The sequence below is a fragment of the Mastigoproctus giganteus genome, chromosome 5 (assembly GCF_048544385.1).
Source record: "Mastigoproctus giganteus isolate SK-2022 chromosome 5, ASM4854438v1, whole genome shotgun sequence".
NCBI lineage: Eukaryota > Metazoa > Arthropoda > Arachnida > Uropygi > Thelyphonidae > Mastigoproctus > Mastigoproctus giganteus.
This window is the reverse complement of record NC_143579.1, coordinates 237166811-237180738: the sequence shown is the minus strand read 5'-3', so window position 1 is coordinate 237180738 and position 13928 is coordinate 237166811. Positions and strand designations below refer to the sequence as shown.

Sequence of the window (13928 nt, the reverse complement as noted above, 5' to 3'; positions counted from 1 at the left end):
TAATTCATTCCATTCTTCGATGTGTAGTTCTCAGCTTCTCTTCCATTCTTTTGGTGAGTGCCCAAGTTTCACTTCCATAAGTCATGGTGGGGAGTATGCATTGGTTCATTATTTTACGTTTCAGACAAACTGGGATATTGCTCTTCAGTATGTGACTATATTTCCTGAATGCTATCCATCCAAAATTTATTCTTCTCTTGACTTCCAGCCATTTATCATTATTACAGCTAATAACTTGTCCCAGATAAGTATATGACTCCACCTTTTCAATTACTGCTCCTTCAATCATTATTTCCCTTTCTGTGGCATACTTGTTCATCATTACTTTTGTTTTAGCCATATTCATCTTTAGTCCAAAATCCTTACTAACTCTGCATAACTGATTAAGATTTTCCTCTAATTCTTTGGGATTGTGGCTTCTGACCACAATGTCATCTGCAAATCATAAACGGTTTAGGTACTCTCCATTCACATGGACTCCTTTCTGCGACCAGTCTAATCTTCTGAAAGCTTCAAGTGCAGCAGTAAACAGCTTCGGAGATATTGTGTCTCCATGTCGAACTCCTTTCTCGATTTTAAATTTCCTACTATCTTTGTCTAGTCTAATAAAGGAGGTAGCGTTCTCATATATTTTCTTCAAAATCATAATATATGGGGTATCAATGACTTGTCTTTCCAGTGCCCGAAGCATTGCCTTATGCTGTATGTAGTCAAATGCCTTTTCATAATCCACAAATGCCAGGGCATAATGGTGTTTTATATTCATTTGCTTTCTCCGTTAGCTGTGATATTACGTGAAGGTGATCCATAGTTGAGAATCCTGTCCTAAAGCCAGCTTGCTCTTTCGGTTAATTCTCATCAAGTATTCTTTCTAATCTGTTAGTAATGACCCGTGTGAACAACTTGTAGATGTGGAATAACAAGCTAATTGGTCTATAATTTCCAATTTCTGATTTATCTCCTTTCTTATGCAGCAAAACTATGATTGCATTATTCCACTGCTTAGGCGTCACACCTTTTCTAATGCACTTTGTGAAGACCCTTGCCAGTTTTTGTGTTATGCCTCTTCCTCCCAATTTTAACAACTCTACAGTAACTTCATCTTCCCCCGGGGCTTTCTGATTCTTCATTTTCTTCAATGCATATTCTACCTCATCAGGAAGAATATCAGGTATGTCGTATGTGTTGCTAATTTGCGATCCATCTTCCCCACTGCTGGAATCATTCCCTCGCTCCTTGTATAATTCTCTATAGTAGTCTTCTGCTATTTGAATTATGCCTTCTCTGCTATTTATAAGTACACCATCGCTATTCTTCTGTTTCAGTATCATTTGTCTTTCTGTATTACTGCTCATGGCTGCTGATTTAAGTCCTTTGTTTTCCCTTAATGCTTGTTCTACTTTTCTTGTTTTAAATCTTCTTATGTCCTCTCTGAGTCTCTTTCTAATGAGTTTGCATAACTCAGTATACTCAATTTTCTCCTTGTCAGTGTTTATCTTGCTCTTCATTTGTCGCCTTCGGTTCATCATAACAAGTGTTTCTTGACTAATTTTTTCTTCTTTGGATTTCTTTTTCCCTATAGGTTTCTTGGGCTTTATCACTTTCAGAAAGTTGTAATATTCCTCGTTGATATCTTGGTCCTGAGCAGTCTGCAAAAGCTCAAACTTGTTCTTAAGTTCCAGTACATACCGCTTTTTCTCCTCTTCTGTTATCTCAAAGACCTTTGTATTATTTACTCGAGTCAGTTTTTTTCCTTTCCTTTCCTACATCTATATCAAGTGTATATCTTACCATTCTGTGATCACTTCCAACATTTATCTTATTCAGGACGGTAACATCATTCACAATATATCTTCTGTTAGTGAGGATGAAGTCAATTTCATTAGTTGTTAATCCATTTGGACTCTTCCATGTCCACTTTCTGTTCACCCTTTTCTTGAAAAAGGGTTCATTACTGACAGTCCTTGAGATTCTGAAAATTCCACAAGTCTTTCACCTCTTTCACCAATTCCAAAATTTCCTATAGTTCCCCTTTATGTGCTGTTTTGTCTTTTTCCAACCTTAGCATTGAAGTCCCCCATAATAATAGTGTAGTGGGTTTTCTGCTCATCTAGAAGACTCTCAATTTCGGTGTACATTTCTTCAACCTCTTCATCATCATGGCTTGATGTTGGTGCATAAATCATTATAATCTTTAGCTTGTACTTCTTAGAAATCTTGAGTATAAATCTTGAGAAATCTCAGAAAAATCACCTGAGAGGGCATAAATTCAAATTGAGGAAAGACAGATGTAGGATAGACGTGCGGAAATTTGCCTTTAGCCAGCGGGTGGTTGGTTGGTGGAACAGACTGCCATCCCTTGTGGTGGAGATTGATAGCCTAAATAAGTTTAAGGCTCAGTGAAGTGGAAGTGGGTTTTTTTTTGGCTGATGCTGCATAAGCTTGCTTTCTTGCATCAAATGCCTCTACTACTACTAATGTATTAGTCTTGATGTACGTTTGAATTCCAAAATGTTGTTTTTAAAATCTTTATGGACCAGAAACCCAACTCCACCTTCACTCCTTTCACTGTTTCCATTGGTGTACAGCAGATTTCCACTTGATAAACTTATAAGTGATTCATTTCTTCTTCTTGTTTCAGCCAAACTGATGATATTCCAATTCACATTTTCTAATTCCTTGTCCAGCTCTAATATCCTGTCTTCACCGATGAGTGATCTTTCGTTGTAACAGGCCAAGTTCAGTTTCCTGTACGACATACCGGCACCTTTATTAACAGTGATGTGTGACATTTGGATGCAGTACACTTCGTAATTTGTAATATTCGGTAATTTTTTTTTTTTTTTTACATATTTATCTTACTATTCAAATAAGCTTAAAATTATTTAACTAAATTTACATTTTTCACTGTCTATTGTTAAGATATTTTCTATATAAAACTGTATAACCATTTTTATAATTCTAAATTGCTCAGTCGGACCTCTGTTTAATTATTTTGAATTCCCCTTGAAAGTTACATTTAAAATAGTTTCTGTTGAGCGAGAAAATTTTCACATAGTGAACGGATTAGGAGAGAATTAACTCTGTACGCACTGTTCGCATTTCTGGCCTTCAGGAAATTAGTGCTGCTGTGTGAATTAAGAGAGCTAAAGGGATTACCATTTATAATTTAGTGGTACCTGGTAAAACCTATTCGACCACCTGCCCCACGTATGGAGAAGTCGCGCTGGTCAACAGTGAGCAGATCAAGGTGTATTCCCAATGGGCTCTGGCCCACCTTCTACTGCAGTGGTGTCCAACCTTTACCCATACAGGTGCCGTATTCAAAAAAATTCAAAGTTAGATTTCTTTAGTGTGTTACATTTTCCATATCTTGTTGCATGTAAAAGTAAAGTTGAAAACATTCGAAAATTTTATCAAGTACAATACACAATTACATTTACTGAACAAAACATTTAATGAGAATTTTTTTCATAATTAACAAAATTTAAAATGCTGTTTTAGTTCACTTTCCTCGCATATCGTAGGTTGGACACCTTCGTGAATCAACTGTAAGCGCCCCGTTCGAGAATTAGGAGGGAGTAATTTCTTTTACCCCGACAAATAATCATCTGTTGTTTCGCGGAAGTGTGTTATCCACATTTTTCATAAATTTTCCCTATCTCTGTTTACATGGTCACAGTACCTGAATATCCGAATGACACTGACATTTAAAAAAAAAAAAAAAAAAAATTAAAATTTAAGAACTACTGACCATACCAATGACGAGAGAAGGAAAACGAGGATATTAAACCTTCTAAGCATGAATTGTTGGCATTTGGTGAAAATGAAGTTAGAAAATTGTCAATTCATCATCATCATCATCATCAGCCATTTTCAATCCACTGCAGGATGAAGGCCTCTCCAGCAACTTTCCAGTTCCTTCTGTTTTGAGCACTGGCCATCCATTTACTACTCAAAAACTCATGAATTTCATCTATCCATCTCCGCCTTTGTCTTCCAGGTTTTCTTCTAGCTCCTCTTGGGTACCATTCTGTTATTTTCTTAGTCCATCTGTCATCATGTCTTCTAGCTATGTGTCCTGCCCAAGACCATTTTAGTTCTTTAGTTTTGATAAGAATGTCCTTTACTTGAGTTTGCTGCCTAATCCATGTGTTTCTCTTCTTATCTAACAGTCTAATTCCCAATATAATTCGTTCCATTCTTCGCTGTGTAGTTCTTAGCTTCTCTTCCATTCTTTTGGTGAGTGCCCAAGTTTCACTTCCATAAGTCATGGTGGGGAGTATACATTGATTCATTATTTTATGTTTCAGACAAACTGGGATATTGCTCTTCAGTATGTGACTATATTTCCTGAATGCTATCCATCCAAAATTTATTCTTCTCTTGACTTCCAGCCATTTATCATTATTACAGCTAATAACTTGTCCCAGATAAGTATATGACTCCACCTTTTCAATTACTGCTCCTTCAATCATTATTTCCCTTTCCGTGGCATACCTGTTCATCATTACTTTTGTTTTAGCCATATTCATCTTTAGTCCAAAATCCTTACTAACTGTACATAACTGATTAAGATTTTCCTCTAATTCTTTGGGATCGTGGCTTATGACTACAATGTCATCTGCAAATCGTAAATGGTTTAGGTACTCTCCGTTCACATTGACTCCTTTCTGCGACCAGTCTAATCTTCTGAAAGCTTCCTCAAGGGCAGCAGTAAACAGCTTCGGAGATATTGTGTCTCCTTGTCGAACTCCTTTCTCGATTTTAAATTTCCTACTGTCTTTGTCTAGTCTAATAAAGGATGTAGCACTCTCATATATTTTCTTCAAAATCATAATATATGGAGTATCTATGCCTTGTCTTTCCAGTGCCCAAAACATTGCCTTATGCTGTATGGAGTCAAATGCCTTTTCATAATCCACAAATGCCAGGCATAATGGTGTTTTATATTCATTTGCTTTCTCCATTAGCTGTGATATTACGTGAAGGTGATCCATAGTTGAGAATCCTGTCCTAAAGCCAGCTTAGCTTGCTCTTTCGGTTGATTCTCATCAAGTATTCTTTCTAATCTGTTAGTAATGACCCTTGTGAACAACTTGTAGATATGGGATAACAAGCTAATTGGTCTATAATTTCCAATTTCTGATTTATCTCCTTTCTTATGCAGCAAAACTATGATTGCATTATTCCACTGCTTAGGCATCACACCTTTTCTAATGCACTTTGTGAAGAGCCTTGCCAGTTTTTGTGTTATGTCTCTTCCTCCCAATTTTAACAACTCTACAGTAACTTCATCTTTCCCCGGGGCTTTCTGATTCTTCATTTTCTTCAATGCATGTTCTACCTCATCAGGAAGAATATCGGGTATGTCGTATGTGTTGCTACTTTGCAATCCATCTTCCCCACTGCTGGTATCATTCCCTCGCTCCTTGTATAATTCTCTATAGTAGTCTTCTGCTATTTGAATTATGCCTTCTCTGCTGTTTATAAGTACACCATCGCTATTCTTCAGTTTCAGTATCATTTGTCTTTCTGTATTACTGCTCATGGCTGCTGATTTCAATCCTTTGTTTTCCCTTAATGCTTGTTCTACTTTTCTTGTGTTAAATCTTCTTATGTCCTCTCTGAGTCTCTTTCTAATGGCTTTGCATAACTCAGTATACTCAATTTTCTCCCTGTCAGTGTTTTTCTTGCTCTTCATTTGTCGTCTTTGGTTCATCATGACAAGTGTTTCTTGACTAATTTTTTCTTCTTTGGATTTCTGTTTCCCTATAGGTTTCTTGGGCTTTATCACTTTCAGAAAGTTGTAATATTCCTCGTCGATATCTTGGTCCTGAGCAGTCTGCAGAAGCTCAAACTTGTTCTTAAGTTCCAGTACATACTGCTTTTTTTCCTCCTCTGTTATCTCAAAGACCTTTGTATTATTTACTCGAGTCAGTTTTTTCCTTTCCTTTCCTACATCTATATCAAGTATACATCTTACCATTCTATGATCACTTCCAACATTTACCTTATTCAGGACGGTAACATCATTCACAATATATCTTCTGTTAGTGAGGATGAAGTCGATTTCATTAGTTGTTAATCCATTTGGACTCTTCTATAAATCCACTTTCTGTTCACCCTTTTCTTGAAAAAAAGTGTTCATTACTGACATTCCTTGAGATTCTGCAAATTCCACAAGTCTTTCACCTCTTTTATTTCTTTCACCAATTCCAAAATTTCCTATAGTTCCTCTTTCTGCGCTGTTTTGCCTTTTTCCAACCTTAGCATTGAAATCCCCCATAATAATAGTGTAGTGGGTTTTCTGCTCATCTAGAAGACTCAATTTCAGTGTACATTTCTTCAACCTCTTCATCATCATGGCTCGATGTTGGTGCATAAATCATTATAATCTTTAGCTTGTACCTCTTAGAAATCTTGAGTATTAGTCTTGACACCCTTGGTGATGTACTTTTGAATTCCAAAATGTTGTTTTTAAAATCTTTATGGACCAGAAACCCAACTCCACCTTCACTCCTTTCACTGTTTCCATTGGTGTACAGCAGATTTCCACTTGATAAACTGATAAGTGATTCATTTCTTCTTCTTGTTTCAGCCAAACCGATGATATTCCAATTTACATTTTCTAATTCATTTTCCAGCTCTAATATCCTGTCTTCACCGATGAGTGATCGTACGTTATAACAGGCCAAGTTCAATTTCCGTGCATGGCAGCCTGGTCGTACCCAGAGATTCTTAGCACCCTCTGCTTCCACTCTGATCCTCTCGCTGCCGTAAGAGGGAGAGTGAAAGCTGCTGGGGACTGAGGGCCATTTGTATTGTTGTGCTCTCATTGCTGGATTGAATTGTCAATTAGGTTACAGTTAAATGCAATTCGTGGATTTCGGGGGTACCTAATTGAAAAGATGGTTTTGGAAGAATTGAAGAATTTGATGGACGCTCTGAGTATGATACCAATTTCATTGAGTGAATGTGAATGAGGATTTTCACAAATGAATCTGATCACCAGCCCAACCAGAGCTTTGTTGATGACAAAAACAGTTTCTTCACTACTGTTTCTTAAAATTGTAGGCCCACCGCTGACCCGCTTTGATCCAGCAAATATGTCGATTCGTGGCTGCTTCGGAAAGGTCATTCAGCAAGAGGCACACACAAAAAGGAAGAAAAGAAGTCGGCATGGGTGTCGGATGAGAACTTAATAAAAATTTGGAATATTCTACAAAAACTTTATTATAAAATTATTTTTACTTATGTTATTTATTTTTACTTATTATTTTTAGGGGCCATAGTTTAACGAAGGAGCCTTAAAATGTCACTCGGTTGTCTGCCTGTCCGTCCGACTGTCACAGCATTGTATCTCTGGAACCACTCAACCTATTGACTAGAAATTTTGCATGGGTTTACACATCAAGTGGGCTAACATAACACCATATTGATCATTGTTGACAAAAATTGGTCTGAGAAATGGAGGGGGGGGGAATAAAAATGTTGACAACCTATAGCTACACCGTTGGAAAGAGCTCAGCGAGTAGGTTTAAAATATAATTTTAAAATATTTTTAAAATTAAAAATGGCGGCGTCAGACAGGAAAATGTAAGTAATTTTCGTGTCCCCCCTCTATTTCCATCGCTAATGGAGCTAAAAATTTATAAATCACATTAACCATGCATTATTCAATGCTTATCAAGGGAAAACTATTGCGATTGAAATCTATCATTTATTTTTGTGTTAAAATTAGTTCAAAATCTTTTTTTTGTTGCACTTCAATTTATTGAACTTCAATAGCATGCTTCTTTTTACTAAGTAACTCTCCTTTTAGGGACAAAAAGGTTGCTAAATAGTTAGTTAATAATTCTATAAAGGTCATTTATAAATTTTACGATAAGAAGTATTTTTTAACAATTTTCAAAGGTGGGGTTGTCCCAGCAAGGAGGTACTCAGAGAGCCAGTGTTGAGGCGGTGGGTGGGGAGGCACCTGCACGGAGTTTTGCAGGGCCCTCACCTGCCAGTCGTTTCTCCCCGAAGACTTTAATCGCTTCTGCAGGAAGAAGTCAAATAGACTCAAATAGACAACGCTTTCATTATTTCCTAAGTTTTAGTTCAAGCTGGGGTACTAGAAACTTTTTTCAGTTATCATAAAGCTCTCTATTTCAGATACTACACTAACGACAATTCGTGTCATCCTGAGTGCCTGGCACTCAATAGTAGACTGATTTATTTACTTATTTTATTCACATTTTACTTATTTTTCTACATATACTTGAATAATAAATTTATACTTAATAAACTGTGTTAATATACTAAATTTGTTCTTATTCCAAAAACATTACTACAAAAGTAACTATCAGAAGAAAAAAAAAAAAAAAAATTTTAGAGTACTTTTCATATCCTTTTAATTTAAAATTTTTCCTGATGGCAAAGAATGAGTACAGGCACCTATTTTTTTTTACAAAAAAAGCACTGCACACAAGTATACATGCACCTGTTCCTTTCTTAGCTACCCTAACAGCCCATGTGTTTACTTCTACTGCAATGACTCCCAGCAGTCTCTGAAATCCCTTGTGCATCTTGTTTTCCAGGCTGCTGCTCATTCCAACAGAAGCAGTGCAAGAATCACTTTCACCTCTGCCAGCGGCTACTGTTAATCTATTAGTCCATGTATCCCCCCCCTAAGCTAGCAGTTTTCTGACCCACCTACCACTGCCTCGATAGAATCAGCAAATATCCTTACACCCTTTCTATTTAAGTGTCCCATCCCTGTAGAAGCAGTCTCTCCTGTTAACAAGCACAGACCAGGATGAGAAAAATTCTCCCCCTTGAGCCTTGCACAATCTCTCATTGGCCAAATTGATTGACAAGGATCTCATCATATACTCCCTCCTATCGTGTCTGGGAAAAATTGCAGACACTTTCAAATTTTTCAGCAGTGACCTGTACTTGTTAAGTAATTCCGCCAGTCTCCTACTCTTAATATCATTAGTGCCAACGTGTAGAACAATATCACCTTCAACATATCTCCTCCATCTTTCCTTTTGTTCTTTGAAATTCAGTACTGTCATTCCCTTTTCACCCCGAATTGTTCTCGTTTCAATTTCTCTACTCTTTCTCGTTACTTTTTCTACACACCAAGTCCACCCAACCTTGCTGTTTGAGCATTCCCTATCAATTTCATTCTTCAATCTATGATAGTTCATTTGATCATCATCTTTTTTTTTTTTGGCCTTTCAGTCTCCTCCTCTCATCCATTTTTTGCAGTAAAATATGTGATCCAGGGCTTCCTCCTAATTTTTTTGCTCACATTTTACTTATTTCAAGATCTGAGCGATAACATTGCTCAGATCTTGAAACACATTTTTTGCACTCTCCTCTCTAAATTTTTCAATATTCTATCTTATAAACAATTTCTTTTTATTCAGGAACTTCAATTTTAGTTCCACATTCATTTTCATGAGTGAGTGGTCTGAATCTCCATCTGCTCCTGGATAGGATATTGCTTTCTTCAATTGGTTACGATATCTCTGTTTAACTAAGATGAAATCAACTTGATACCTTAGTGAGATGCAAGGATTCTTCCATGTATATCTCCTGTGGAGCAGTGCTTTAAACCACATATTTGCTACCATTAGACTCTCTTCTGTACAAAACTCCACTAAGCATTGATCTCTTGTGTTTCTCACTCCTAGACCAAAGTTCCCCATATTATTTTCTTCCCTTCTCTCTCCAACCACGGCATTCCAATCCCCCATAATTATCACATTGTCTCTTGATCTGGTTTTCAGTACTAATTCCTTCAACTGTTCATATGTCTCCTCATCTAATTCGTCAGCACTATTTGAGATTGGCATATAAACTTGTATAATTACCATGTCAACTGGATTTGCCGCAAATCTGACCATGATAAGTCTATGTCCCAATGATTCCATATATCTTCTAGTGCACTCATGAATCTTCTTGTCATAATTATTGCTACCCCTCCCGTCTGCCATTACTTCCTGAGTTCACAACTTTAATCTCCACTTACAAATTTGCCCACTTCACTCCATCTTGTCTTCACCACTATACTATTCCTGTGGCATTTCTGTTTTGATGGCATTAATCTGATCTGACATACCCTTTTACATCTATTCCAATATTTCATAATAGATTAAACACACACACAGTAATACCCCGACTTACGCGAACTCTGAGTTACTCGGTTCCTGATTTTTTTCGTTTGGCAGCACTGCCACCCACTATCTTCAAGGTCGTTTTTCATATGCTATCGATATACGGTGCGATGGCGGAGAGTGAGAGCGAAAGATGAACAAAATTCAACTTTGCTGCCGCATGAGCTGCACACATATACAAGAATTTGTATTCCAACTGTCATATTTATATGTGTGCGTTTGAATTAGTGCTCAACTTTTGTCGGAAATTACATAGTTTTCATGAGAGAAATGGATCGTGTTGGTCGAGCCGTATATCGATGGCATATGAAAAACTACCCTCGGTGTTTCTCTTGCTGTGATATGCATTGGACGTGTTTCGCGCGAACTCTACATGCACAATTACGATTTTACGATCGACGAAAGTTAAGATTGTTTTGTTATACGTTTTCTAAACCCTTAAAAAAAACTGTCGTGCAAACGAAGTAAATCTGATTCTCCTGCACCTAGTAAGAAAAGGAAAAGGAAAAAGAAAACGATATCTTTGGAATGTAAACATAACATTATCAAGGATTTTGATAGCAGAATGAAAATTTGTGAATTGGCAAAGAAGTTTGAGCTACCGGAATCCACAGTAAGAACAATCATAAAAGATAAAGAAAGAAAGAATTCACGAAGCGATGAAAAATGCTCAATCCTTGAACTCAAGCATAATTCATAAACATCATGGTATTATTGCTGAGATGGAAACAATGCTGAAATCATGATGTGATAATCAAGTAAAAGTGAAGAATTGACCAGTCGATCAGAACACTGTGTGCTATCAAGCTAAGCTGATTTTTGAGAGGTTGAAAGAAGAAGCTGGGGAGGCGGGCAAAGATGAAAACTTTGTAGCTAGTAACGGCTGGTCCAACTGATTTAAAACTCTCTGTAACTGGCACATTATCGCGGAGAGTGGAGAGGCGGCAAGTGCTGACAAAGAAGCTGCATCTTCTTTTCCTGAGACACTCAAGGCTATGATAGAAGAAGGTGACTATAGCAGTGAAAGTGTATTTAACACGGATGAGACTGGCCTGTTCTGGAAGAAGATGCCTAAAAGAATTTTTATCGCGCGTGAAGAAAAAAAAAAAAAAAAAACTTTCCAGGCTTTAAGGTTTCCAAAGACCGATTGACAGTGATGGTTGGCGGGAATGCAGCTGTGACTGCAAGTTAAAACCTCTCTTAATTTATCGCTCCGAAAGCCCAAGAGTTTTAAAAAAATATATCTAAAATTAGCTTACCAGTGATTTGGAAGTCAAATCAAAGCTTGGGTGACAGCTTCCGTTTTTGAGGACTGGTTTGGTACCACTTCATACCCGAAGTCGAACATTATTGCAAGTCTAAACAGATTCCATTTAAAGTGATGCTTCTTATTGACAATGCACCCGGTCACCCTCCTGCCATCCTAATTAATTTCAACCCACGTGTGAAAGTTGTGTTTTTGTCTCCAAACACAACCAGCTTGCTTGAACCGATGGACCAGGGAGTCATCAAAACATTCAAGGCTTACTACACGAGGCGTTCGTTTGCACGTCTGAATGATGCTACGAGACAAAATAGTGAGATATCTGTTAAAGACTTTTGGAAACAATTCAATGTTTTAGATGCCGTAAGAATCATTGAAGAATCTTGGGATGAAATTCACAAAAAAAAACATTGGTGTCTGGAAGAAACTTTGTCCATTTTTTTCAAAAACGAGACAAAAACAACGCCAGAAACTGATCATGTTGCTCATGTGATAGAAGAAGTTGTTAATCTTGCCAGGCAATTAGATTTGGAAGTCAATGGTGATGATGTCAACGAGCTGTTGGATTCACATAGTCAGGAGCTGACAATGAATGAGCTCATAGAGATGCGTGAGCAAAACGTCACTGAAGTATCCAACACTTCAGACCCAGTTCCACCAGAAAAGCACATGACAATTGCAAGCTTGACAGAAGGTCTCAAGCTCAATTGAAAAGGGCTCAAAAATTTTAGAAAACAGACTCCAACAAAGAACACATTATAGCTACAAAGCAAGGAATAAAAAAATTATTAGCTTGCTACAAAGAAATTCTGCATGAAAAAAAAAAAAAAAAAAAGCACTGTGTCGTCAGATGAATTTGTTAGATTTTATGAAGCCGTCGACATTGAAATAACTTTTTTACGTAACTCATTTATTTTTTTAATACATACTTTGTATTAATATGTATAAAGAACTGCAATTTTATTAAATATTTTTCTTCTAAACTAGTTTTTTTGTTAGTCCTTGGTCTCAATGTATGTATTTATATGCATTTATATGCAATGTATATGTTTTTATATGCAAAGTTGTACCCCGACTTACGTGAATTCGACTTAAGCGATTTTCGTAGGTCCCACCTATCGCGTAACTTTGGAGTATTACTGTATATGCATTATTCAATTAGTTTTGCACTTTTTTTTTTATCTTCAGTGAGGTGGCACTATTATCCCTCTTCCTCTCTCAATGTCTAGCGAACGTCCAATATTTTCAATTAATGACTTTTGAATTTTCTTAAACATATTTTCACATTGATTCGCACACCCCCAAAATAAACTTTAAATTATAGTCAGATAAAATGTTAAGTATTTACGCTATGTTGTAGCATAGGCAAACAATCAACTGACCGTTAGAAAGAAGACTTTTCCACCCACCCAACCCCAAAGGGTAATGTGAAAACTTAATTTAAGGTAAAGACAAAGGTAGAGATGCATTGTTTTATATTGTTACTTGGTTATAACTGAAATAAAAATTTCAACTGCATAATAGATTTAATTATATCAGTAAATATATTGTGTACATACATATATAAAATTATTTAGAACTTTTCATAAAGTGACTTTTGAGAAAATATTAAAAAATGGGTTAACACACAGAACATTACCTTATGGGTACCAGCAGCCAAGGGAACATAGTCAACAGCATAGGTACCATCCTCATTGTCCTGAACACGCAGTGGAACTAATGCACCTTTTTCATCAATTATCTTTACTTGTACTTCACCTGTTTTAAGAAATTTTTGGTTAATTCAGTAATGAAAGTATTTTGTACATTAATATTTTGAAGTATGTCACCCATTATGTGGGTATATATATGAAGATAATAAAAGAATGACACTTTTATAAATGTGATTTGTATAAAAGTTTAAATTTATTGGAAAAATTACAGAGTACAAGAATGCAAAACTGCTATTGCTTTTGAACTGAACTGAGGACAAAGTGTTACTCAGCGTTAGGTGCGCATGCGCGCGCACACACACACACACACACACACACACAATGAAGAAGTATTTCAAATATGTATATTGTAGAATTTGGGTAATACACTTAGAACAACGAGTCTGCACAGCATGCATGTGCGAGCACCCCTGCCATGTGCAGGGGTGCTCGCACATGCTACTGCCATGCTACTGCCATGTGCATCGCAATATTTTAATACATAAGCACAGAAAATGAATAACTATATGTATGAATAATGCTGCTGAATTGAACGTATTATAACCTGGAATTATTTATAATTTCAGGGTATAAATTCAAAAACAATCATTTTTCTTCTTATAGCACAAGTGGGGCATTTAGGTAAAAACTAATAGACTATCAGCATTTAGTTTAAATATTAGTGTGCTCAGAGTCATGTGAATTTTAATGAATTTAAAAATTTGTATAGAAATAATTTACAAGTGTCAGCATTATACAATATATCAAGAGTATATTTTTATTGTAATATAAGTTATAATA

At 36.5% G+C, this 13928-nt stretch overlaps 1 protein-coding gene across 4 annotated transcripts in view; it reads right to left on the bottom strand.

Moving 5' to 3' along the window:
• LOC150086308 (filamin-A-like) overlaps positions 1–13928 on the bottom strand; it is a 470984-nt gene that overhangs the window by 254180 nt on the left and 202876 nt on the right. For all 4 annotated transcript variants that reach the window (XM_090374465.1, XM_090374466.1, XM_090374467.1 and 1 more), the window contains exon 14: positions 13076–13194. In XM_090374465.1, coding sequence (XP_090230591.1) covers positions 13076–13194 — 119 coding nt within the window. The remainder of the gene's footprint in view (positions 1–13075; positions 13195–13928) is intronic.